Source organism: Protobothrops mucrosquamatus, unplaced genomic scaffold, assembly GCF_001527695.2.
Source record: "Protobothrops mucrosquamatus isolate PMUCROS unplaced genomic scaffold, P.Mucros_1.0 scaffold_293, whole genome shotgun sequence".
NCBI classification, from domain to species: domain Eukaryota; kingdom Metazoa; phylum Chordata; class Lepidosauria; order Squamata; family Viperidae; genus Protobothrops; species Protobothrops mucrosquamatus.
The window spans coordinates 81,993-108,893 of record NW_015386369.1 but is presented as its reverse complement, the minus strand read 5'-3'; the positions used below and the strand labels follow the sequence as shown (position 1 = coordinate 108,893).

At 35.8% G+C, this 26,901-nt stretch overlaps 1 protein-coding gene across 1 annotated transcript; it reads right to left on the bottom strand.

The window, feature by feature from the left end:
* Nucleotides 1–3,502: 3,502 nt before the first annotated feature.
* On the bottom strand, nt 3,503–26,901 carry LOC107302824 (ankyrin repeat and SAM domain-containing protein 1A). The gene is made up of 12 exons (XM_015831972.1): nt 26,698–26,901; nt 19,395–19,493; nt 15,885–16,034; nt 15,618–15,725; nt 14,749–14,913; nt 13,600–13,725; nt 12,778–12,849; nt 11,361–11,447; nt 9,660–9,797; nt 5,917–6,087; nt 4,273–4,371; nt 3,503–3,674 (listed from the first exon to the last, which is right to left on the bottom strand). Exons 1-12 carry the CDS (start codon nt 26,899–26,901, stop codon nt 3,555–3,557), a joined length of 1,539 nt encoding a protein of 512 aa, XP_015687458.1. The 3' UTR covers nt 3,503–3,554.

Sequence of the window (26,901 nt, the reverse complement as noted above, 5' to 3'; positions counted from 1 at the left end):
AAGGCTGGGCAGATTGTCATGTACCTCAAATTCAGGATTTTTCTCACAAGCTAAGAAAGTCTAAAGGCCAGTTTCTGTGAGCTGACACTAGTGTGTAAAAATACAAAAAAAAAACCCCACTCTACAGAAGTTTTGATTTTCATAAACGGATTTTCCATTCAAGAGATAAGCAGTAGCTCATCCATCATAGCATTTATAAAGTGTTCTCATCTTGGACTCAATAAAGTAAAAATAAGTCTATAATTTTAGGTTATCCTTTTTTGAAAAGGCGTTCTAGCAAAAGCAGCACAGGGAGATGTTATTTCAGCATAAAAGAATGCTTACAATAAGTGTAGTATTTTAAATGGACCGATAAACAGATTAGGTGCCAGCAAATAGATGGTATTCTTCTCTGTGTGCTATAAAACCTCACAGAGAGAGAAAAGTCTCAAATATTTTGGAGTCTAGAAATGGCTAAAATCGCTAGGAAAACTCAAGTCCAAAATGGCATGAGTTGCCTTCTTAAAAGGAATGCTTAATCAGGAGATGCACCCATGGATATTGCTATGTCCATGTAAACTCAGAAAGGAAGCACCAAATTACTGGAAGAAGCAAGTTGGAAGCTTTCAACATCTTTGTCAATATGTTCTAAGGCTAACTATCCTTTCCTTCTTAGCAAAAATGCAATTTGCATTCTTTTAGAACAGACTTACTGGTACAGTAATATTTATACCAACACCAGCATATCATTTACATATGCATATAAAGGAATGTTATGTTTCAAGAAATTCATCTGTGAATTATTCCCAAATCTAACTATTTGGGATGATACTTTTTCCTCCTATTTTTTAACCAAATAGAGTAAGACTAAATTACATCTTAGTGATACAGCAGTAGCAAAAATTGAAGTAAATCATTAACACAGTGACAGGGTATATCAAACTATCATATTCACCGAAGCCTTATTTGCACTTCCTTATATTTTTCTTGAATAGGATAGAGATATTTATTTATCACAGAACTGAAGCCAGTGTTCAAGACTGTGAATGCTTCAGATATTCATTTTCTAGTTCAGCTTCCATCTGAAGCAGTCATTGTTAGTGGAATTAAGGAAATAAATTGTTTTAGCATAATGCCCATGATCTCCACTTTTTTATACTCTGTAATTGTTATTATAAGATACTTAAATTATGAACTTAAATGAGCATTCTTAAATTATCAACTAGTATAAAAAGTGCTAATCAGTGAATAATCTTCTAAAAAATCTCAAACCACAGAGTACAATCCAATCACGTTTTAAATATATAATTATTTGATTGAGATGTGAGAAATCACAGTCCAGTTATTATAAATTGTGTGAAAAGAAAATATTTTAACAAAACAGCTGTATTGCAATGATACAGTTAAGTAGGCTTACTTATACCAGGTTTCTGGTTAGTTCAAGAACTGACAAGAATTTAAATTTCTCTGATTCTTTTTAAGTTAGATACCCTTTTAAATTATTACTGTAACTACTAAGAATGAACAATTTTCAGCCTAGGTGCTAGTACCTCAAAATAAATTTAATATTGCATCAAGCTGGGAATCTGCCTATTACTATTCCAAGCCAAGTATGAATAAATGATTTAATATTCAGATATTGTAAAGCTATATTATAAGACAGGCATATTCATGTTTTGTTTTAGCAGTTATTGTTGTTCACTTCCATCAATGCTATGCTGAAATTGAGGATTTTACAATATAAAGAAAACAAAAACATTTCAAACTAAAATTCATGGCATCAGTCTTTTAACTGCAGAAGTTTCAGTTCTTTTGCTAAAAATGCATATTGCTTTTATCAGCTTGTGGCTTGGAACTCTTTTCACTCAACTCTGGAAGTCCTTAATGAGCAGCCAAGGACACAACCCAGAGCCGGGTGTTGATCTTCATACCTCCAGGATTTCACTGCTTCTTAGAGCTCTGCTCATTTACTACATTTCCTTGGAGAAACGTGGTTGTCTGTAGTTCAGCTTGGCAGAAGGCAAACAAAATGGGGAAATATTAATGAAAAGAAAACTAGGGATTGAATGAGCTTATACATTAAAAGAAACATAACCAAGGGAAGTTTATACTGTTGTCAATGACTAAACCACAGATGTGAGAAATGTATGGTAATTTACATAAGGTCATTCAGTCGCAGTAATTCTACAGTCTATGAATAATATGAAATGTCTGGATTATCACTGGAAAATTGGTTAGAGGGAACAAATTATTTGAAGGACAATAGGCAAATGTCAGATATCTGAACAGAGTTGACCTTAGAGTTCATCTCGCAAAATAAACTGAACGTTTGGAGTTGTCCAAAATGGCTATTTAATTCCACAATAATAGCAAAGCTTGCTGCTTTGAAGGAAAGCATTCAGGGTCAGTGAAAGGCCAGTAATTTAAAATTCAATCTACCTTTGCATTCTTTGGTTTAAAAAAACTAAATAAAATTTGTGTTGAAAAGACATAAGAAGTCAGATACTGTTTACTGGCCTGCCTGGAGAAAGATGAATTACAAATATTTTGAAAACTCCAATGTGCCTGAAATGCCGTACATTTAGGAATATCCTGTGTAAAATCTGGATATATTTTCTTCTAAAAGTTAACTGTGTTTAAATACAACATTAACATGCCATCCATTTTTCCTATCATTTGCCTTGATCTTATAATTTATCAGCCTCTGATCCTTATTTATAGCAAGTAGTGTGTATCTTTGTAAGATGCAATCTAATTAAAGTTCAGGAAATGTGAGTTAACAGTTAATTATAAGTGGATTGCTTAACATGAACAGAAAGGTCTAACCCTAAATCCTACACAGACTGATCAGAAATACTTGGAGAGCTGAAACATTCCTGTTTAACATTATCTATATTAAGTCTGACTTCTAGGAAAAAAGAAAGTGCTTAATAGGGGGGATCATGGTGCCTAGCTGCCTTTTATATTATACCATACATTCCGGTATCCAGAAACAGTAAAGAATGTGAACAGGATTCATGCTAGAAATCAGGTGAGCAAGAGATTTGCAAACAATATCACAGTAATTAGTGTCTTTTGAGATGACAGGTAAAAGAATGCTACATGGAACAGTTGTGGCCATGTCTTAGTATGGAGATATAAGTCTAGATTACAACAGTATGTACACAAGGGAACAAAGTTGTAGAACCATCCAGTAACAAGAATGTTAAACAGAAAAGCCCTGTGGAGTGTTAATTCACTCCATATTCACAGTGTCAACATGAAGAGAAAATCAAAAACACCAGTTGATTTTCCCAAATCCATATATTGAACTCCCACAGGCTTCATTTCTCCCATCTCTCAAGATATCTAAAAACAGCTGACTCTCTCAATGTGTTACCCTTGTTTCCTTTAGGAGAATTCACAGTGTTCAGTAGAAAGTGGATACAAAAAGCTGTTTAGTCTATGATAATCCTATGCTGCTGCCTCTGGTGGCACCATGCCTAGTGCCAGCAATGGGGGGAAAGGAAGGTTTAGAACAGCAGGCAGATCAAACTGCAAAGGCACAGTTAGACTGGTTGGATGTAGATTTGTTTTCAGAAGATAGTAGTCTCATACTTAGTGCTGAGGGTCCTCTTGGAATCCTGCTTGGGCTCTACTACCCAGGATACACCAGCATGGGACTGGGAGTCTTGGTCCTCTTCAGATTGCTCCAGCTAGAAAACATTGGAAAGAAAGAACATTTCAGGAACCTTTTTTCTTTGGAAGTATGAAATTAGGTGCATTTTTAAACCAATGTAAAGAGACCGACAGATTTGGGATGAAGATAGCTAGTCTGGCATTTAAACATATATGTGTGCATGCATATGGGATATATGTAATCATCAGAAAAATCTGTATCAGATTTCCATCAAACAAAAAATAGCAATAGCTCATTTCAGAATATGAGCACGTTAAGAATATGAACAAGTTAAATTTTGTTGAAATGTAATTATGATCTAGTTGCACTTCAATAAAAAATATTGAACTGATTTTTAAGCAAAACATTCCTACTTACTGTACTCATATATTTTTATAGTTTATTCTCTATCAACAGACCTTTTTTGCCTGCCAAACTGAATCTGATCAGTCCAAATATTGTTTACTGCACACTTCTCAAAATCTGCCTTGCATAATGTAAAGTGGAATTGTAATCCAGAATGGAATAAAGAGCATCAAAGCTAAGATAAAGAAATGAAGGAGTCTGAAGGAGATTTGGTGCACTTAAAGTAAAAGGTTAATAACTAGAAACGTGACTGCAAGAAGGGTAAAGACCTTAGTTCCTGGACTAACAGACTGCAGCGGTAGATAGGAAGGACGGTGTGTGGTACAGGTATGACAGTAACAACAGCGACTATCAGAAGGGAGCGGCACCTGAGGAATGGGAGTAAGCAAAACACAGAAGGTAAGAAAGGACAGCAACCAAGAAAGAAATCTTATGGGTTAGAAGTCCAGAAGATTTATTTTCTTGTTAGATTAACAAAGACTATTAATGGGATAATCTTGGAGTGTTGAAGAATAGAAACTAAGTAGGATTTGTGTGTCATTAATTATGTGTTTCTGTTGTTCCTGTTGTACAAGGGAAGCTTGAGAGAACAATAGTGCTTATATACATATAAAAGGATTTATATTGCTGACATAAAAGCCCAAGTAGTTTTTGCAACAAAAATAGATTCATGTTAAAGGGAAGTATAGATATGCCTGAGCAACAGCAATTATGAAGAAAAATGTAATTTTACAGCACAGATATTATAAAGTTATCCTTTTTACTTAATATTTACGATTTTTGTGATTTCCCATGTTACTGCAAATCAGCAATTTCATGCAGTTAGGAAATGTGAGGCATTACACAATCCACCTCATCAGGTCAGAAGCTGAGAAAATATGCCAACGATCAGTAGGTCATTCTTCCCCATAAAGCTTTTTAGAGAAAGCATTTCTACTCTGCCACTGTTAATGGATCTGTGATCCTATTCCCCACTCTCAAATTATATGTACCAAATAACAAAATAACAAAACCATATTTTGTATGGGCAGATATTTTTGCTATATTTGTTTTTAAAACATAAACGTTGACTCTGAATAATGTTCAACTTCTGCAGTAATTTATATTCTTTCTATTCTTTGATAACTGATGTTCTGTTTTCACTTAGCTGAAAACTACGGGAGGGAGACAAACCTTTTAGAAGTGAGGTAAATATTTCATATTTAAAATATTTCCAGTTTGAATAGTTTGAATCTGAATTTGAAGTTGGATGCCCCAAATAATCTGGATCTGATTTCAAACTTGAAAGAGGCTTTCAAACTCAAAATGCTCAGAATGGCTTGAAGAATCTGCCTTAAAATTCTTTCAAGCACAGAAATACTTTTTTCCCCATAAAGCTTCAAGTGGTCAAAGGGCAGATAAGATATTTTGGAAGTTGAAAAGCTGCAAAACATGGGGAGTGGGTGCCAATTCTAATATTACATTTATTTGGACATTCCCCTCCCAAGAACAATACATTGTGGGTTTCCAAACATGTTCAGTGGGTTATGTGATAGTACTAAAAGAGCTTGAGTGCCACAGAGAGCCCACCCTTGCTCTAGACCAGGGGTCCCCAACACCCAGGCCGCAGAGTGGCACTAGTCTGCAGCCTGCCAGGAATTGGGCTGTGCACGTGAGCAAAGCCCCATCCGTGCATGCGAGGGATCCACACAGTGCATGAAGCTATGTGCCCCTGGTCTGCGGAAAAACTGCCCTCCACAGAACTAGTTCCTGGTGCCAAAAAGGTTGGGGAGCTCTAGAGCATTTGCTGAAATAAAAGATTAAAAAATAACAGTCTTGTACAGAAAGTAGATAGATTTAGAAAGATATGTTCTGACAAATTTAAATACGTGCATAGTTCTATAGGAATGGATAAAAGCATGTGATATACATACTGCTGACTTTCTCATGCTGACTCGAGGTTTAGGCACTGGTTTTGAAGATTTTGTTTCTATCATTTCTGCAGTCAAAACAGCTGGAGATTTTGATTTTTGAGCTTGAAGGGCCAACTGGTAGGCTACTTCAAATGCTTGCCCCAATGTCAGAATGATTTCATATGTTAGATTCTTGGAAAAAAGAAACAAAATATGAACAATATTTAAAAATACAGGAAATCTGTTATATTTTACTGGGGAAACTTTGAGTCTTAAATCTGATATTCATTATCAGTTTATTATATTCATTCAACTAAAAAAAGACACATTAGAAACATACATAGTATATGGATCCTGCATATAGTTAGTGACCAACAATAAATACATAAAATAATTATTTTTTTTCTCCTACTAAATTTGTCTTAATCCTGAACATCCTCCACACTGTAGAGGGTCTTAATCCTGAAGATACTCTACAATGGATCTTCTACCATTAAAAGTGAAACAAAAAACTAAGCTACACCTCCAAGGAACTGACTAAATGTTATTTTATGGAATTAGCCACCATATAACATTTGGTTCCTTTAATATGAAATTTCAGCTAACTAATTACCTTGGTACTTAACAATAAGTTCCTCTTTTCAGTAAATGTAAAGTACATGTAAAATCCTCCTCAAAGAATGGGTTATTGAAAGTATTGCAAGATTATTTCAATATAAGGAATACTATATAGAAGGGTATATGAGAGAAATAGCAAGAATTTCAATTACAGAGTAATAAATATGAATACTATTTTTGTTCATACACATCTGTTTTGGGATCTCCTGAAATCTGAAATTTTTGTGTGGATATAATATTTCACAACATACTATTAGACAATTCTATATGAGGAAAAATAAATATCACCCTAGATTCTTAAACACCATTTCTAATGGTATCAAACTGAAGGACATATATTTGGTGTGTTAGGTTTGGCAGACACCCCACTATCCCTAAAGTCAGCTGTTCAATTCTGTTGAACCAACCTACATTTCAGCATATAATTTGCTGAATATAGTGATATTTTTATAGAAAATAGATGTCCACATATGGGAGGAGATATGCATGGGAAAGAAGTGATAATGTTGTAAGCCTCTCCCCTCCCCCAAGTCAAGTACTTGCATTGGAAATCAAACAAATATGGAAGGGTGAAGCTTATATTGTGATGCTCCTGCATGCTTATTATTTTTGTATTGTGGCTTGCAGTAAATACCTATGGACAGAAATCATATCTGTCTACTCTGAGCACTTTGGGATTTGATTTTTTTGATCAATATAGATGAACAGCACCATCAAAACTGATTTCCACCAGCCAATCAATTACAGTAGGACTCAATTAAAAGGGTTGGATAAAATATTATTAGACATTATTTCTGAGGGTGTTTTTATAGGCCATTTTGGATTATCTTCTATATTAAAATTCAATCTCCTGTTCCAAGGAGAGCTACTGCTGTATACCCTGACCATCCCTACCCTTGTGAGCAGATTAGGAAGGAAGAACTAATGTTGCATAAAGAAACAGAGTCCCTCTGTGAGGCAGATCAGTGGTACTTAAAAATGATAAATAAATAATAAAATATCCAGCTTTATGAATCTTGAGTCAGTTTTATTTTTTCCTTCTTTAGCCTATTTCCTTGAGGTCTTCCAAAAATACACAACGCAATCAGCTTCTGGGGGTTTATTGGATTCCAGGGAAAAAAGTAATCCTATCCTCAATATTCATGTAATCAGTACTGCTTTTATTGCCCAAAGACTGATAGTATAGCAGTATAGAACCTAGGGCAGTGATGGCGAACCTTTTAGAGATCGAGTGCCCAAACCTCAACCCAAACCCCACTTATGTATCGCCGGGTGCCAGGTGGGCATGGCTGCTGGGTGAGTGTGGCCTGCCGGGTGGGCGTGACTACAGTGGTCATGGCAGACGGGTGGGCATGGCCAACTCGATGTTGCTCCTGGGGAGGGACATGGGTGTGGCCAACTCGATGTTGCTCCTGGGGAGGGACACCTGCGGGGGCCGAGCAGGGTTGGGGGAGATCCAGGGGGTCTCTGGTGGATGGGGTGGTGGGTAGGAGGCTGGTCCTGCGGGGTGAGGCAAGGCAAGGTGAGGTTGGGCGGGGGTGCCATTGTCGCAGGGCGAGGCAGGGGCCTGGCACCATCGGCCCCCGCACACAGAGGCCAGCAAGCGCATGGGTGCTGGAATGCATCCGGCCACGTGGGACCTTGGCGAGTTAGCAGGTGGCTGGTTGAAGAGGATGGTTGCCATCTCCGGGGCATGGCGCGGGTGCCCACAGAGGGCTCTGAGTGCCGCCTCTGGCACGCGTGCCATAGGTTCGCCACCACTGACCTAGGGGCACTGTGAAGCAGGCAGGATTTTTCATCATTTGTGAAACACCTGTTGTTCCACTTAATGACCCACGTGGTCACTTAGCTACATTGGGGACAGCAGGGATAGAGGTCATTAAGCAAGATGATCATGAGTGCATCTTATTTAACAACTGTCACTATTTGTGAACAGAATGGGCAGGTCCATTGCAGTTGTAAATCAGCTACTGTTATCTCATTTTATTTTCATTATTTTCAAGTGGCACTGTATGTTTAATATATCTTTGAATGCCCTTTGGAAATCTATTTTTTATGAACTTTGAAAATTATGAAGTATGGACAGCAGTACATCTCCTATGTTAAAAAATGCTGAATTCAATCATTTTTTTAAATGCAACCATTTCCATTTTTTATTAATGCAGAGATAAAACTACTTAATTAGGAAGGAACTTGAACTATTTCTGCTGTCATAAGGTATTTAGGATTTGAAGAAGACTTTAGAATTCTACACTATTAGCATAGTTCCATATTAACATCATACAGTTTGCATACAAATACATGCAACAACACTCTTTCCTTGAATTCTGGTATACTCCGCTTCTCTTCCAATACAAGCCTTCCTTAACATGGTATTCTCCAAAAGTGTACAGTGTCAAATGCTATATCCGTTTGATACCATAATGATGAAAGTTGCAACACCTCTGAAGGAAACCTGGAAGAGCTATTTTTGTGTTTGCAAAAGAAAGCATTATAGGGTTTTTTAAAGTTTCAAAATAAGAAGCAAATGAACAATATGTTCACTGATAAAATTTTGTTATTTTATATCCAAATCTGAATGCAATTGACTTCCTACATGTGAGAAAGAAAGCAGAGAGAGAGAGAAGGGAAGGCAAATGAAGACACATGCGTGATGATGACATCACACAAATGCTAAGAGTTGTTATTCATATTAAATGACAACTGGCAGTACATAATTGGCATCTGTGTGATGTTATTACATATGTTGCCAGTTTTTAAATTGCTTGTTATGTATACATTAATGGAACCTGAATAAGGAACATTTAATTAAATATTTTTAATTAAATTAAAAATATTTTGTCATTAAACTTACAAAACTAAAGAAACTTTATTTTTATTTTTAATACTGAAAATTATTTTTGAGTATTATGTTTGAAAGTAGTGACAAAATATATTGGCCCCACAACGCGTACTTGATCCCTTCATATCCAGAGACAATTTAAAGAGAAGGGCCGTATATATTTCTTATATTCTTGCATTCTACCACTTGGCATTTACTTCCTGTTCACAGAGGATTTCATTCCAGCCCAGTGACTTACAGATGAACATCATTAAACAGAATACAAAGTCTCCGTAAAAAAAGCACTGATTGTTATATTACTTACTACATCAATGGTACTGAAGACATGACAGTAGTGGTGTCTAGTCTGCAAATCCTTAGTGATATAGGCAAATGTACAGAGATCGTCTGGGTCTTGGGCAGCACAAGAGATGTTCCGAATTTCATGTTCAGCAATTACATTCTGCCATACATAAACAGTTGTTTTATTCAATTTGTATAGTAAAATTACCACAAGTAAATATTAACAAAACAAAGTTTCATTGTGTTACTTTGTACTTGCATAAAAATTACACACTGCTCACACTGAAATTTGCCTTCTGCTACAAACCATCGATCCCTTTAGCTCAATATTGTCTACACTGCAAAACTACACTTGTAAATGTAGATGTTCAGGAGAGACTAGGTTCCCAATTCTATTGTGTAGTCGCCAGGGACTGGACTTGGGACTTCAACACATTTTGCTACCAATTACTACCATCAAGGCAACCTAGATATGTAGTTGAGGCTTCCTTTTTGTGGCACAATATGCCCAGGTGGAGGCTGCATATGACTGACCAAGCTTCAGGGTAGAAGCAGGATGCGGTAGCTTGAGTTGCCTAATAGCAACTGTAACAGACGAGTTACAGCTGTGCAACTGCGTCAGAGAGAAAGAAGTAGCACTTGATAAAGACAAATCAATCTGACAATCTTTATAAAAAATATGTATGTATGTACAGGTAATCCCCGAGTTATGAGTGTTCACTTAACGCTCGTTCAAAGTTACGTGATGAGGGCCCCCAGTGCTTACGAGCAAGTCCTGAAGTTACAAATATTGCAGCACCACGGCAATCATTCGCCCTTACAAGTGACCGCAGTGGCTCTGTAACATTCACCCTAGTTATTCCCTCCACACCCCAGCCTGGGTCTCCCTAGGCACCCAGGCCTTCAATATTCACCCTGAGAAGATTGAGATCCTTCGCTTTCTTGGCTGCTCCAGGCCTTCAGTGCGTTCGCAGAGAATAGAGGCTTAAAGTAATGCAAGATCACGCAAGATCAGTGGGGCGAGATCTCACGCTACTGATCTCATGTGATCTCATGGTGCTTTAGGCCTCTGTTCTCTGCAACAGAGAATGGAACCGAAGCTGGGAGACATTTCCCTGTGCCTCTGGAGCCTTTTCCAGGCCACTGCAGCCAGGATTTGAGGCTGGGGAACGCTTCCAATCGGGCGTGAAAAAGGCCTTTGGAGCCCGGATCGGGCCGCGGGAGGGTCGCGGAAGCGTTCCCCAGCCTCAAATCCAGGCGGCAGCAGGAACCACGGCAGAGAGGAGACGGATCTTTTCCAGGTGAGTCTAGCGCGGCAGGGAGGGGAAAGCATGTGTTATCTTAGTGGGTCAGGGAGGCCTTGGGGGCCTGTTCCACCACTAGGCCCTCCATGACCTTCCCACCCTGAGATAGCTCATGTTCTCTTAACCGACCACGTGCGTTTTAATGAGCAAGGGAGTGATCTCGTATCACTCTACGGGATTCTACGAGTTTTCGAGTTACGAGTGGAATGGGCAGGCTCCATTACACTCGTAACTCGAGGACTACCTGTATTTACCTCCCATCTCAGCGCAGGGCTACAATTTTGTCAGAATACTTTGTCTTTCTACTGATCAGGCCTGAGGATTTGCAGAATAGATTGATATTATGTTCATGTTAGTGCAGCACTATCATTTGTCACTTAAGGCTGGAATACTAATCATGAACGCAAGGATTTTCTTACCTTATTAGCAGCATCTATGAACTTCACTCCTTTATAAGTAATAGATAATATTATTGTTGGGGTTTTCTTCATATGCTCAGTTGATTTCTTTATAAAAGAGGGGAAAAACAGTTAATAGACACAGATTAAATAATTTCTCAAGAATGGAGACCATGTGCACAAAAGATTTCAAATTCTCTCACTTCAGTTTAAGTTTTCAAAGTAATAGTTACAGAAATTAGATATTTTGCAATAATATTTTATAGAGCTGCATTTCTGAGATCTGGAATGTAGTGAAATATTACATAATAAAAGAAAAAATCTAAATTCTTGAGTTAAAAATGCTGAAAATTAGATTATAGTCAGAGAACACTGACACACACAAAGAAACTAAAATGGAGTGACAGACTAGTATATCATGAGAGAGACAACAACGTCAGCTTAACAGAATTTTGCAATTCTTTTAGAAATTGCAGTTGACCTGTGGACGGGGGGGAATAGAATAATTTCCTTTTCTAAACTTCTATGACTATTATTAAAAACACTATCAAACCTTTGGGCAAGTCAAATAAAAGAAACAACATAAAATACTGATTCAAAGCACTGGTTCAACTTCCCCCATTAGGGCATTTGCAAGAAGATGCTCTTAATCTCCCAGCAGAGATGAAGAAAAAACATCAATAATGGCTAAACTACAGTTCTCTTGTGAGACAGAAATAAAATATTAGCAAAGTGGCAGTTGAAAAAGATTTTCCATACAAGCCCACCATAATTCAGATGAAACTAGAATTTAAATCATTTTGCAAATCTATGTCAAATACTTGCTATTTCAACTCAAACCAAAGATGCTGGCCAGAAATACTGCAAATTTTGGGGTTGAAATTATTTTCTACCAATCATATTGTTGAAAAATTAACTTGTACAATCAAGGGGGCTACAAAGCTTGCAAAGAATATTTATGCCAAAATTTTAAGTAGCAGCACTTCATGTACATTTCTATAGAAATTAAAACAGATTCTAGTCTTAATGGAGTTGCAATATGCCAGAAACTTGCAATAAAGCCATTAAAAATGTAGTCTGGATAATCTTGGGAGGAGTAAAGATAATTACAGATCTGAGAATCAGTGCCAAATGATTCATAACCTGTGCTTGAAGATCTTTATTGCTGCTGGAACACAACTGTTACAATTTGGGTTTTTAAAACAATGTCACAAGGGACCAGGGCTTGGAAAGAGACTTCATAATACTTTAAAAGTTTATACTGAATCTATTAAACAGTTATGGCCAAATGGTAGCTTAGTATAATGAATACTAAAAAAGTATTTGCATTTAATAAGTTTAGTCTACATCCTGAGCAGAATCTTCAATTGTGGGGTTCTACATTACATAATTTATTTTTCCTTGGTATCAAAATAATTTTTATAAATTCCATACTTACCCTCATTTTTGCACAGGCATCCTGTGTAGATTCTGTTCCTCGAAGATCTTTGATTAACATGGACCCCAGATACTGTTTAAAGCAGGAAAATAGTAAGCACTTGATAGTATAATTATTTGTACATATAAGGTCAGCACAAGAAAACAGAACAACTCCATGAGTAGGCCATAGTACTTTATTGTTATTCCCCTGTTCAGAAGAATCTTGCCAGACTAACTGCATTCTCTTGGGAACAGGCAGGTAAGGGCTTCAAGAGCTGGCCTCTGTAGCAGTGGTTCTCAACCTTTTTAATGCCGCGACCCCCAACTGGTCGTACGTTGAGGACTAAACCGGTTGTAAGTTGAGGATTAAACCGGTCGTAAGTCGAGGACTACCCAACCGGTCGTAAGCCGAGGACTTTCCCTGCCCGGGAGCACCGCGCATGCGTGGTTCTGCCCCCTGCGCCGGCCGAGGTGTAGCTGGCAAGCGGCAGAGACGGAGCAGGCCGACCACCAGCTGGCCCAGCTCAAGGGAGGTAAGGCACCCGCCGGAAAAGGGGGAAAAAATGGTGGACAGCCTTGCTTGGCGACCCCCGTGAAATGGTCGATCGACCCCAAATGGGGTCGCGACCCATAGGTTGAGAACCGCTGCTCTGTAGCTTCCTCTCACAGAGACCATGTTAGACTGCTTCGTCATTTCCCCCTCTACTCTTCTGCCACATCAGCTGAAATTAACTTTGTACGCTTAGTAAACCTAACTTGACTAAACTAAGTAGCAATCAATAAAAATTTATGAGGACTACAAGATTATGCAACAGAGTACAAGAATCAAGAATATACTTACATTGGCTTCATACTCACAGGACTCAAATATAAGTTTCTCTGGCTGATGCTGCCAGTGCTGGACGGGAGCATAGGGAGTTGCCAGACTAGGAGGTCTGAGTGTAAGCTTTGATTCACGATGTTCCTCCTACAACACAAATAATTGTTCAAATCAGAACTTTTCATTAGGAACTAATTAATAAATAAAGAAACCAAACAGATTACGTTCATTTCAAGTCATGTATTCCAAAAAACCCTCTATATCTAAATATAACTACACACACATCTCTTTATGTATATAAATATCTACAGCTATGCAAAAAGTATATAAAAATAATCATACTAAAATGTTTAAAACTGTTACTTAAAGGCTTAGTGAAAATCAGGATTTCAAACACTTTTCAGCAAAGTATGATGTTACTTTATGAAATTCTTAAAATTTTCAAAGATTTAGGCTACTGATGAAAACTCCACCCAGAGTTACTCTGTGGTAAAATGGAGGGACAATAAAATTTATAAACAAAATAAATAAATTAAAAAGTGTAACTGCTAACTTAGCTGGTGCTGTATATGTCCTGTGGAAGGAATTGTTAAAAGTCCTGTTCTGAGCTCTATTACTTTACAGAATGGATTGAGATAGGCTAATTTGACAAACTGTGGTCACAGTTTACTTTAACTTTTTAACAACTGTTACTTTAACAACTGTTGTCTAACCAAAACATACATTCATCTGTATAATTATCAACTCTGTGATCATATAATACCTGGTCCCTGTGGTGAACTATAATTGCCTGTGGCACAGTGCCAGTGCCAAACAATACAAGATATGGAGACAGAAACTGGCTTGAATTAATTAGCTACTCCACTGGAGGAAGAAATAATCAATCATTCCCATCCCCATCCCCAGTGTCAAGAAAATATTCAGAACTAGTCACATCCCTCCCCACACATCCTTTTTGGAAATACAGAGTATTGCTGTTGTTTTTACAGTGAATATAGCCATATTCTCCAGCCAGAAAAACTGATACAGATACTGCAAGACTGGGCACTTTTACTATGAAGGTTGCTGCTCTGTAGTATAACTGTTTTTGTTTTTCTGCTACTTAAAAGTATACAATAATATCCAAAGATAAACTATCAAAATGACTTCAAGGGATCAGATTTTTCTGACCTGTGTCCTAAACTTCTCTGCTCTTGGATAAGATGCAATATCATGGATGTTCTCATGTCTCTTCTTCCCAGCATCTTCCAAAGGCAGCAGGAGATCTGCAGACCTCCCTGTCAAAGAATCACTCTGACTCAGAGGTGAAGATGTCTGGGATATCAAATCCTGGCACTGAAATTCAAGAAATTGACATTTAAAAAAAAAACCTGTTGTTTTGTTGATTATTTTCAAAGTCTCTTGTATGCATACCAAGCAGGTCAATGTCTATATAAGTTTTATATTATGATTATGATCATTATTAAAATACATATGCAACCAAGCCATCTAGGCTCTCAGTGGCTTGTAGCAATATAAAATTATATTAAAACATCCATAGTTAAGGGGGAAAAACACACCAATAATATCACAAAACAGTAAAATCATTTTCAAAACAAATCAAAATGATCAAGAACCAAAAAATACAAACTGAAATACTGAAATATTGATTAACAATAATTCCTTGAAGATGTTTCAGAAAAACTTGGGTCTTTGCTAATTTCTGCAAAGCCAGAAGCTTTCTGGCCTCCCCCTTTGCACTTCTCTGAACCAGAATGCCAGTAGAAGTTCCTCTTGTCTTCAGGAAGTGCATTCTGATTAAGCCGTCCTGGAATTACCTTGGTTCCAAATCATATAAAGTTTCATATATCAAAATTAGCACTTTGAATTCCACTTTCTAGTGAGATTTTTTTTAAAGAAAAAAATATTTATTTTGTAGACCTTTCTTAGTTAAGAAAAAGAATCTGAATGAGTAACAAGACCCATAGACACAACCATGGTGCTATTCTTCATAGTTCTCTAAACTATTACTGAGCAGACACTGAAACATGAAAACTCACTCTTAGTTGAGAGAACCTTGGTGGCTTCTGTGGGGGTTCCTCATATGGTCTGTCTGCCAGAGAGGCTATTATACGTTTACGATGGCCAAGAAGATTCACCTTGAGTACCTGGAGAGAAGGGCAAAGTTAGCATATACTGTTACAAAAGATTCTCATGTTATGGCTCTCCACACTTTCTCCCAAACAGTTACAATGCTAACGTTTATCCTAACACAGTGAATGTCCAAATTTTGATCTAAACTGGAATTCAATAAAGTATCAACTTACATTTACTAATTCTAGTTCCCAGAGGTTTTTCACTGAGTCTATAGAACTATAGCCACTCGACAGAAATGACTGAATGTAATCTTGAAGCCCCAAGGAATCAAGCCACGCAGGAACTGAAGGTTGAGTTCCATCATAGCCTAGAGATTTCACCTGTAAAGAACACAAAGAATAGAGCATTATAACTGAACAACCCTTAAAACATTTTAGATATTTCAATGTGATTGTCAGATCGCATTCAGCTATGCAAGGCTTTTTGAACAAATGGTATAAATAATTTGTATTAAGTGGAAATAAATCATTGGGCAAATGACTTAGTTTAATTGGATCTCAGTGGCTCTTCTCTTTTTCCATTAAGTATTGATAGAGTATCAATTTTGGAAGGCAAAATTGGTGGGAAGAGGTTTAATGCCAGTAAGTTAATTTTCTATTCCAAGAAAATTATTAGCTGTTCCAAGTAGCTTTTGCATCAGACATACACATATTTTTCTGTTTAACACCTCTCTCTCTACAATTCTTTTTTATAGAAAAAGGGCAATCAGTGTCATGCGCTGTTTAGTTAGTCCCATAGTTCCCTTAACAACCAGAAGTCAAATTGATTTTATGCCATAAAAATAGGAAAGGGGAGAGGCAAGATGCCACTCTCATTAGTGAGACTGTCACTCTAATTTTAAAATCTACAGTCAAATGTACTGCTTAACAGGTCCAATGGGAGCAGAGCCTGGAGACACCTAGTTTGGGTATGATACAATAGTGGCTCCCTAAAGTGTGAATGGAAAAGAAATTAGATAATGTTAATACCATTTCACAATAGCTGTGATGGTTGTAACAATTGCTTTTAACTCTGGAGTAAAAATAGACTTGGAAGATATTCCTTTATCTCTATGAATAATCTAGTGAACCTAAAGAAACTCACAATCTCTCTCTCACACACACAATCTCTCTCTCACACAATCTCTCTCTCACACAATCTCTCTCTCTCTCTCTCACACACACACACACACACACACAATCTCTCTCTGAGAGAGAGAGAGAGAGAGAGAGAGAGAGAGAGAGAGAGAGAGAGAGAGAGAGAGAGAGAATGTCTCCTTTGTCAAAGTTGAGATATTACATCTTTGGAACTGAATGCAACTGCATTTCCTTTTATTAACTACAGCCTTCTGGAATTCAAGGAAAACAAGCAGATTTGTGCAATAATACAATATACTTTAGTACTGCCTAAGAACTATGAAGTTGCCTAAAAATTACTGAAAGAAGAAGCAATTTTGGGGGGTTCTAAAGGAAAATCTGGATCATAAATTCTTCACAAGAATTGCCATGTTCCCAAATCTGATATCATCGTATGTTGCTTTGAAAGTTGGATCCACAGAAATATTGGAGGAAAGGATAACAACCACAAAGAATAAGAAATTTGTGTGTGAGTGTGTGTGTGTGTTGGGGTAATTACTTCTTATATTATTTTCTGCCAGTCTTCTGGGCAAGCTATGTTTGAAGATACCCTGTTTTCCAGCTCAATTAATGCCAGCTGCTGCAGCAGTTCAGAAAATAGACACACAGAGAAACAGTTTTAGCTTCCAGCAGTCTTCCTTTTTAGGTAAATGTCTATGGTCATGCATTTTTGTTCTAGTTATTTTATGAACAAAATCCCTACCATATAAGACTATTTAGAGTCTATGATATGATTTGTTCCTATCTCTTATTTATGCACTAGCTGTACCCGGCCACGCGTTGCTGTGGCTCAGTCTTGTTAAATGGAAAAGAAAGAAAAGAGAAAGCGCACGTTTCTAATATGTTTAATTTCACAATGCTAGTGTGTGTTGCTTTTACGTCCAACAGATGGTGCTGTTTTTCAAAAAAAGCATGCTTTTACCTGTCACAGGTGTGACATCTATATAATAGTAGGTATATAAAAACACGCGCGTATTCGAATGCAACGTTGTCTCAAAATTTCAAAGCAATCGGTGAAGAACTTTCGGAGATTTAAGATTTTGAACAAACAAACATTTACATTTTTATTTATATAGATTATTTTCAAAATATACCTTTTAAGCAGCAACAACTTTTTTATTGTATCCATTAACTCCATAAGCTGTATACAAAGCTATGTAAGAACCTATTTGATTCTCCAATTTAGTCCAGGTCTCAAAAAGCCTTGATTTAAGAAGGTACATGACAAGCTCTTTAAGATTCTATACTGAATAGATGGAATTCAGCTTTTGTTTTCCCCCAATCCTGTCTTGTGCAAACTAATCTATATACCAGCACAACTGGTAAAAATCAGATCATGCCTTTAAATTTCCCTAAGTTTTCTTGGAAAAGTGATTTAGCTATTATACCATACTAATTTGCTAGCTAGTCCCAGACTATCATAGATAGAGCACTGTCTTTAATTCTACAAAGTGCTGACCCATCCCCTCATGGATACTGGCTTTTACTATCTTTTCTAGATTACTTATAGCCTAACTATGTAAGCCTGACTTCATACCCAGGGTGCAAAAATCACAGCTGCTATTTAGTGAGAAATTAAAAAATCAAGAGAAAAATCCCACTTATGACAGTTAAAACTTGCCATCTCTTGGAAACATGCTCTTTCAGTCTATTCCACATATCAGAAACTTTTCTAATGGCCTCAACGAAAAGGTATAACTTGGCAATTCACAACAATTCAACCAGAGAAATATTCAGTGTTGTCATCGGATGCTTTGCTACAACGGTTAACATGCTGGACTTGTCGACTGGAAAGTTGGCAGTTCAAGACCCAAGCATCACATGATAGGGTGAGCTCTCATTCTTGCTCCAAATCCTGCCAACCTAGCAGTTCAAAAACATGCAAATTTAAGTAGATAAATAGGTACCACTTAGGTGGGAAAGTAATAGTATTCTGTGCACCTCAGTATATAATCATGCCAGCCACATGACCATGGCAGCGTCTTCAGACAACGCTGGCTCCCTCAGCTAGGAAATGGAGATGAGCACCACCCCCTAGAGTTGGACACAACTGGACAGGGGGAACTTTTACCTTTACAATACTTTACAATTTGACCTCCTACATGAAAGAAAAATGCTAGTTCTTTTATGCTTTCTCAAAAAGTGACAATATTGAATAAACAGGTTACCACAGTGTTATAGTGAGATTGGAGAAATGCAATTCAAAGTCCCCACCCATGCTTGAAGCTCAGAGTGATCCCAGATCTGAACCAAAATATTAAGATGCTTTGAAATTAGGCTGAAGCCTATATAAAAGCAGCCTGAAGTCTACAGATTGCCCACTACCTGTCAGAATCATAAATTTATTTAAGTTTAACTAATGTTAAATATTTAACATTAATTGTAACATACTTTTTTCTGTTTGGGGGTTTTATTCATTTTTTAATGTGTTTTATTTTCAAATCTAGTCCATCACCAAAATAAACTCTATTATAACATTTAAGAAATGCCTTGTGGTTTTCTATCCATCATTACACTGACATGAAAACATTTTTTCTGTATATAAAAATAGATTATTATTTTAACCTTAGGAAGGGAACGTGCTGCTTGGAGAAGTTTTCTGCGATGTTGTGGATCACTAATACCAATTTCCCGAAGGTCCTGATCTTCCATAACATTACATCCCTACAGAGAACAAGAAAAAGAAATATTTAGAAATACAATTCTGCTCTAGACCAATAAATGCAGGGCTTGCTATGAAACATAGAATTCAACTTCTTGAAAACCTTAAAAATACAGCCATAACAATGAATATTATGACAAGCTTAATATTCTATTTAGATGATACCAATAACATTGAAAATAAGGTATTAAATGACAGAGACATATAACAAACGTTCATTTTAATGTATGCTGGTTAGTGTACATTTAAAGTGACAATAAAGTTATTCTATTCTATTTTGTTCTGTTTACTATAATTACTTTTAAAAGGAAGCTTCAGTAAGGTATTTTGCTAAACAGTTTATGAAAATACAGTTACCTCAATCAACATTTCTATCATCTTCACTAACTCTGATAAAAAAATTTTGTGGAAATGTTTCCTTTACAAAAATCTGTTCTAATTTTTCTTTACAATACTTCTGCAGTTTCTATATTTTTTCTGGACATATTCAGTAGGCAACAGAGAAGAACAGATTGATGACTTTTAATATTATAATCATTGCTTGTTGGTGTAATTGGGATATAGTCTGGATTCTAATGCTGTATACGCTTTGAAAATAACTCAAAGAAGCACAGGGAGCATCTGAGCATTTTCTTTATCTTCATTAAAGCAATCTTTATTTTTTTCAGGCTTCCATATAAGTCTGGAATTAGATATGGCTGCTTTAAGTAGTTAATTCATTAAAATGAATGTTTCGTTAAAAAACTACCCCTTTTGTTCAGGATCTCACAGAAGCCTAGAAAAAGAAGAGGCTAATTTAATGAATAGCAGAGAGAAGCTGAGCTTATGTAACACGAAAGGCAGCTTGTCCAAAATATTCCTGAAGAATGCCCATCTCACTCATTGCTATCTGAAATGTTAGTTGAATGCATTTATCCTTCCACCTCAAAACTAACTTCAATTTAATTAGAAAAAAATGTTAAACATTATGTACCAATGCTTTTTGTATTACAAATTGCTTAGGAATGACAAAACGTTCGCTGCATCTATTTGGCCTAAGGCAGTAATGCATGTATAGATATTAACTGGTTTTGTGAGTGGTGGAGGTTCTCGCTTTGAAATATGATTCACTTTGAAGGGTAAAATGGCAAGTCATTTAGCATTTTATACACCACTGGCCAGTCATCTGTCAGAACAGTAGGAGGGAAAACACAATCCTTTAGATATACAGCTAGGAACATTTCTGTTAAAATTAGCATTGGTTCATCTTCAGTGAAGACAAGCTGAAGTATTACCTGAGTATTTTGTTTCCTATCCAATCTTTTTAGAAACAATTTATCAAATTAAACAAACCCAGGAAAACCAAACTAAACAAATACTTCTCAAGACAATTGTAACAGTGGATTTGAGGGAACACTATAATGAACACAGAAAAAAATATTGATTGTTCTTAATAGTTGAATCATGCAGATAGTGAATATAAAAATATGAAATTCATTATTGATGCAATGAACAGATGGTACTCAGCTTTGCATATCTAATCTTTGGTTGTCTTGGCCCATACTGAACCCTTAAAAGTAATTTACACATGTAAAATTTAGGCCATCTCATCCTTTATGTCCTTCTTTTGGTGAAATTAGAAATTAGTAAGTATGTTAGGTCTTACCCTATTCACAGAAAATATTGCAATTATATATGTATTTTTAAGAGGTAAAAACATTTATTCTAGTGATCCAATACTGAACTAAATATAGCTTTTTTGAACATTATATTCTAAATATATTTCACAAAAGCTTTAGATGTTACATTAATTAATCAGTTCTTCCATTTTTATTATTTTGATTGTTTTGAACATTTATGTTATTATTTTATAAGTATGTTGTTATGTTTAATCAGCAAAAGAAAATACATACATATTTATACATATACTATATATATCAACATTAGTAGATTAATGCAAAATTAATAAGCAGAGCAATTTCAGGGAAAAGGTGGAAAATAAACCAAGGAAAACAATAAAATAAACAACTGCAAAAAAGTTAACTAGCTCCAACCGTATTATAAATAGTCTTCACTGAATTACCATAATTAGGCCTGAAATGTTGTTTGTACGTCTGGGTGGTCAAATCGAGTCACATGAAATGACTCAATTTTTATTGAGATACCACAGTCATTAAGCAAACCATATGGTCTTTAAATGAACCACACTTAAAACAAATTCAGCGTATCCAGTGGGCTGGATTTTTTGCCATTTTCTGATAGAAAAATGTCACAAATCATGGTCATGTGAACACAGGATGCTGGAACCAGTTATAAATGCAATCTGGGTGGTAAGTTTTATATGAAGAAGACCCATGTGGTAGCATACTGTATTATATAAAATGTTTCAATTTTTGAATTTTCATTACAATACCTTTTAGAGAAGCATTTTTGCAGGTATGGTTGAATAAGACAATGCTAGGTATTGGCTTATGACATTTGAAGCCATCTCCATACCTCACTATACAATAGATCTGGGTGTTGATTGTTGGTGGGAAGGTGTTTTTATGCCCAGATGAGCATAGATTAGCTCCAAAATTAAGATCAGACCATCAATCAAGAAGCAAACAATACCCCAAACAAGAAACTGCCATTCAGATTAACAGTAAATGGCTCAACCAATTGCCATTGGGGCAGTAATACATCCAAGACCACTCCCACTAACACTGACATAGCAAACCACTGGAATATAAACTGAGGGAAAACCCCATTCCTTACTAGCATTGTTCATGTGATCTAGTTTGGGTAATGAAATGTCTGCATAAAATCTATGAAGCTCAGAAAGCACCCAGGACCCATCATTTCAATCCTGAGCTACAAATAGTCTCCTTTACTGAATTGCCAATATTTTTTTATTGCTTGGAGTAAACTTTGAATTACAGTGGAAACTTAAGGCAACCATTGCAAAGGACTGAAGCACAGGTGTTAATGTTTGTGGCATCTAGCACCAATTACACACATAGGTCACTGCATTTTGTACTAACTCCATTTCTGAATGGTCTTTCAAGGATGCCTCAAGTAAAATGCATTGCAAGAGTTCAACCAGGAGATTAAAATTTATAACTATGAAAATCCTCAGAATAACCATTACCCATACGGCATATTTTATTGTGAAAAATTAAAATCAGATTTGCACAGATGGAAAGCTCTGGATTCTTTTACTATCCCAATAACTTTAGGACCAGAGCTAGATGTTCCATTGGTGGAAATAAAAAATTGTTTATAAGCCTGTACTTTGCGAGAGATTGGCTAAGTAAACTGGTAAAATACTGGACTGAAATAACAAATGTAATTTATAGTTCATTGTATGACTATACAATTTGATGAATAGTTTCTACTAAAACACAGCATCTGAATTAGCCTTTCAGGCCTCTGAATAAAACACAATATTACTGTTTGATTTTATCCCCTCATAGTATGTGAATTTTATACAACACATAGGAGGCTAGCAAGGTATTTACTTCTTTTCCTCAATACATTTGTTACCAATGTTATCCATGAATGGGAGAGGAATGTGCTACATTACACAAACCACGCTTGTCCTAATCTGTCTATAAAAAACATAGTTCTTCCCTAGCATTGAGAAAAGGGGAACTGATTGTTCCTTTCTTTGATTCCAGAATTTAATTTTCCCACATACTATATGAATTGCCTAATTTAAATGGACTGTGAATGATCTGACCTATTCATTACTCTCTAAGATCAAACCAAGGATTATTCACAGATTATGTTTCATGTTGAGAAACGCAGTAATTGCTGCAGAAACATCACTCTCAATTTGGTTACATCTATCAGAAAACCATAAGGTTCATAATATGCAATATTTACAGAGTATTATGCAAAATACATTTTACACAATCCTCTTGCATTTCATACCAATTATTATTTTTGATTTTAATCCTTTTGGAATTTTGAAAATTAACACTGAAATGTAAAATAGTGGAGTGTAATCTATTTTAATCTCAACATAAAGCAGAATATTTCAAGAACTCCTTTCTGATTTTTCTTGTAAATCTACAAAAAAAACCTCCTGCTGACTCCATGTTGATATAGTTAGAAATTTCTCAACATTAAGAACAAAATATACACATATTTTAGGCAATGTTATCTACAACGACAAAAAAATGAACTATGTTTTATCATTCTATGAACAGAACCTAACTTAATTTATATTATGGCTGAAGCAATTAGCTTAATAGCCATCTGGCAAAATGAAAATCATTACTCAATGTACTTAGCTACTTTATATATCAGTGAGATTTAATGTAACTTCTTTGTGCCAATCCTTTAGAATTATATAACTCTAAACTCACTATTTAACAAAAGCTTAAAAAATTAGACTGACAAAATATGAAACAAGGGACCATAATTTTCCATAACATTTTCCCCAATTTGACCTAGGGTACCAGTCCATAAAGAACTTAATATTTGTTAATTATGGTTCAATATAAATTATTTTAAAAGGATATTATGGTTCTTTTATGAAATCTATTAAGAGTATTGAGAATGAACACTTTGGTCAACAGTAGCATCTATAATAAATGTCTCAAATATGGGCAGTTGAAATCCATGTCCAGATTCATGCAAGAAAGAACACCAAAGACATGAAAGTGAGTAGAAAATCCAAGGTTGGGTTTGTGTAATTCTTCACTTGTGTTTAGTTCTACTTTAAATATCTGAAAAATGTAGAAACGTCAATTAGAATTTTCAACACATTTTTATTTAAGAAAAAAAGAGAGGGCTAAAGTAACTAAATTCAGCTGGTGCCTCCTCACTTTGTGCACAGGAATCAAAATTGTTAGCCAAGTATTGAAAGTTCACAACTGGATTTCTTAAGAGAAGGGGGCATTCCCTATTCCTAATCTAGGGCTAATAAATTATATATATAATTTAGGGTATGGCTAACTGATGAAGGCAAAAAAGCCAGAAATGGTCCATCTTAGTCTCCCAATTTAATTCTTTACTCTTTGTCAGAAAAAAAGAAATTTGGATATAAAAATACTTCGCAGTTGCGACTTGAGCCTGCTCTATGCCCCTAGTTGGGGGCGGCAAGGCAAAAGATATTGTTAAAAGAGTAAACTGCAGTATGGCAGTTGAAAATGTCAAGGTGTTCACAATCAGACCAATCTGTCTGAACTCCGTATATGTATATGTATATGTATATGTGTATGTGTATGTGTATGTGTATGTGTATGTGTATGTATATGTATATGTATATGTATGTATATGTGTGTGTACACATATATATATATATTTGTGTGTGTGTGTGTGTGTGTGTGTATGTATGTATGTGTATATGGAGAGAGAGCATATATATGCAAAACATTACTGTGCACATTTTTACACTATATAACAGCCTCCAAATGCAGAGAATTTCAGTATTTTGTTCCTGCTTTACTTAACAATTTTTTTATGAAAACCAAAAGAATACAGTAGTGCAGACTAAATAGCATCCCAAAGTTTTTTTAAAAAATTAAAAGATTACTTGCTAGGACTAGCAAACATCTTTTCAGGTTTCAGCACAAATTATAACTAGGAAAAGTGCATGTGTATGTATGTGTGCATGTGTTAATAGGAAATATAAATATTCTTCCATTCATCTTTATTAGAAAAAACTTAAATATTCAAAAGCTTTCAAGTGTTGAAGTGGGAGATTACTATAACAACTGGAGTCTGGATAAACATGTGTGCTCTAAAGCCTAATACACTAGAACAATAACTGAATTTTAAAGATTAATTTAAATGTTAAAAATTTAAATATATGCAAAAGTTTTATAGACAATAACTAAACTTAGATGTCCTTCTCTAACATCTCCTCAACTATTCCAATTTTGGCACGATTATCAAACTTCACGATACAAACAGAACAGTCATAAACAAAAGAAAATATTTTCATTCCAGTATGCTTATCCAAATGTAACTGGATAATTGGAAAGCAAAACCTTGAAATAACTATTACAACACTAACAAATAATACTGCATTCTGTCCCTATTACTTTCTAAAGTGATGGTTTGACCACAGAAATACCAAAAAATTAAAGCAGTGTTCTGCAAAATGTTATAGTGTAATCTGGGTTTGTAGTTAGACTTCTGTTTCTCAGTTTCAGAACTAATTAGATGTTTTTGAGTAACAAAGAGTTTTACAAGTAGATATCTAAACAATTCAGGAAATTTATTTTGGGCTTCCATATGAAACCTACTGAACAAAGAGAAACATATTTTCTAACTTGTTTCCCCCCCACAAAAGTAATTCAGAAGCCTCTGTTTCAAAGATGGAATTTAACTAGGTATATTCTACACTGAAGGACTTGCAAATGTGTATTTTATATACCGTACTGAAGATTGATAATTCACCATCTTACAATACTTTCCCCATGGTTAAATGTAAAAAAATGATAGGGCAATTATATTAAGTCATGTATCTCCCAGTAAATCTTCATTTCTGTTGTGCCAATGAATGAGTAAAAATTATCCAGATGCTGATAACTAACGTTCAGCAATTTCAACTATACTAATGACATTCTGTTTTAAGAGCAGAAATGAATACCAGTGCAGATAAACTGTGTATTTTTTTTATCTTAATTAAGATGGCTAGGGCTAAAGCTTCTTTTCTCCCAATAATGTTGTTCTTAAGTAGTAGGCTTAGCAATAAAGACAGAATCTTTTAAAAAAGAAATATATTCACATCCGCAGTAAGTGTATACAATATACTGGAGATCAGATACATTTATTTTCATAGTATTTAGCACGTAGTATATATTTTAACATTGCAGGCATTTACCAACAAGCAACTAAGTATATAAATGAACATGGCAGTGAAATATATATTCTCAAATTGACGGACTGCTGAAATTGCACTAAGATATGAGTACTTTAGGGGTTGAATTACTTCAGATATGTTTCGATTAGGCATCTCCATTTAAGGTTACAGCTCAATTCTCCACAGCACTACTTTCTAGATGTCTTTACAACTATCCTTACTGAGAATTACTCTTGAACATCAAATTTACAGGACAAATCTATACTCCAAAAAGGAAAGTCCAGCATTTATTGTCAGGCAGGACTGTTCAAACTTTTTAATCTGAGAGCCAAACATCATGAAAATATTATCAATTTGAATATATTTTTCCAAAATCAATGGACTTGTTCAACAAAACCCTTTTCATAGATTGTCACGTAGTTACTCACCAGGAAGCAGACATCATCGAAGCCATTGAGAAGCAGTTTACTTTCGTACTGCTGTAAGCCGATGGACTCCAGCCACTCCCCAACACTCTGCTCCAGCATCCGTGAACCTGATGAAAGAGGAATCGGCAGACGCTTGAAAAAGGAAAACCCATAAAGGCGGTAGCAGCGGCACTCTGAGGAAGAGAAGTGGCATTGCCACATCAT

What these genes read in the sequence shown, in the direction of transcription:
- LOC107302824 (XM_015831972.1), bottom strand. Translation starts at nt 26,901, where the DNA reads ATGATGTGGCAATGCCACTTCTCTTCCTCAGAGTGCCGCTGCTACCGC. An exon ending in TCTTCAGTACCATTGATGTA is followed by an intron (nt 6,088 to 9,659) that starts GTAAGTAATATA and finishes CTTTTTTCCAAG; the next exon opens with AATCTAACATATGAAATCAT. An exon ending in CTGTTAGTCCAGGAACTAAG is followed by an intron (nt 3,675 to 4,272) that starts GTCTTTACCCTT and finishes AATGTTTTCTAG; the next exon opens with CTGGAGCAATCTGAAGAGGA.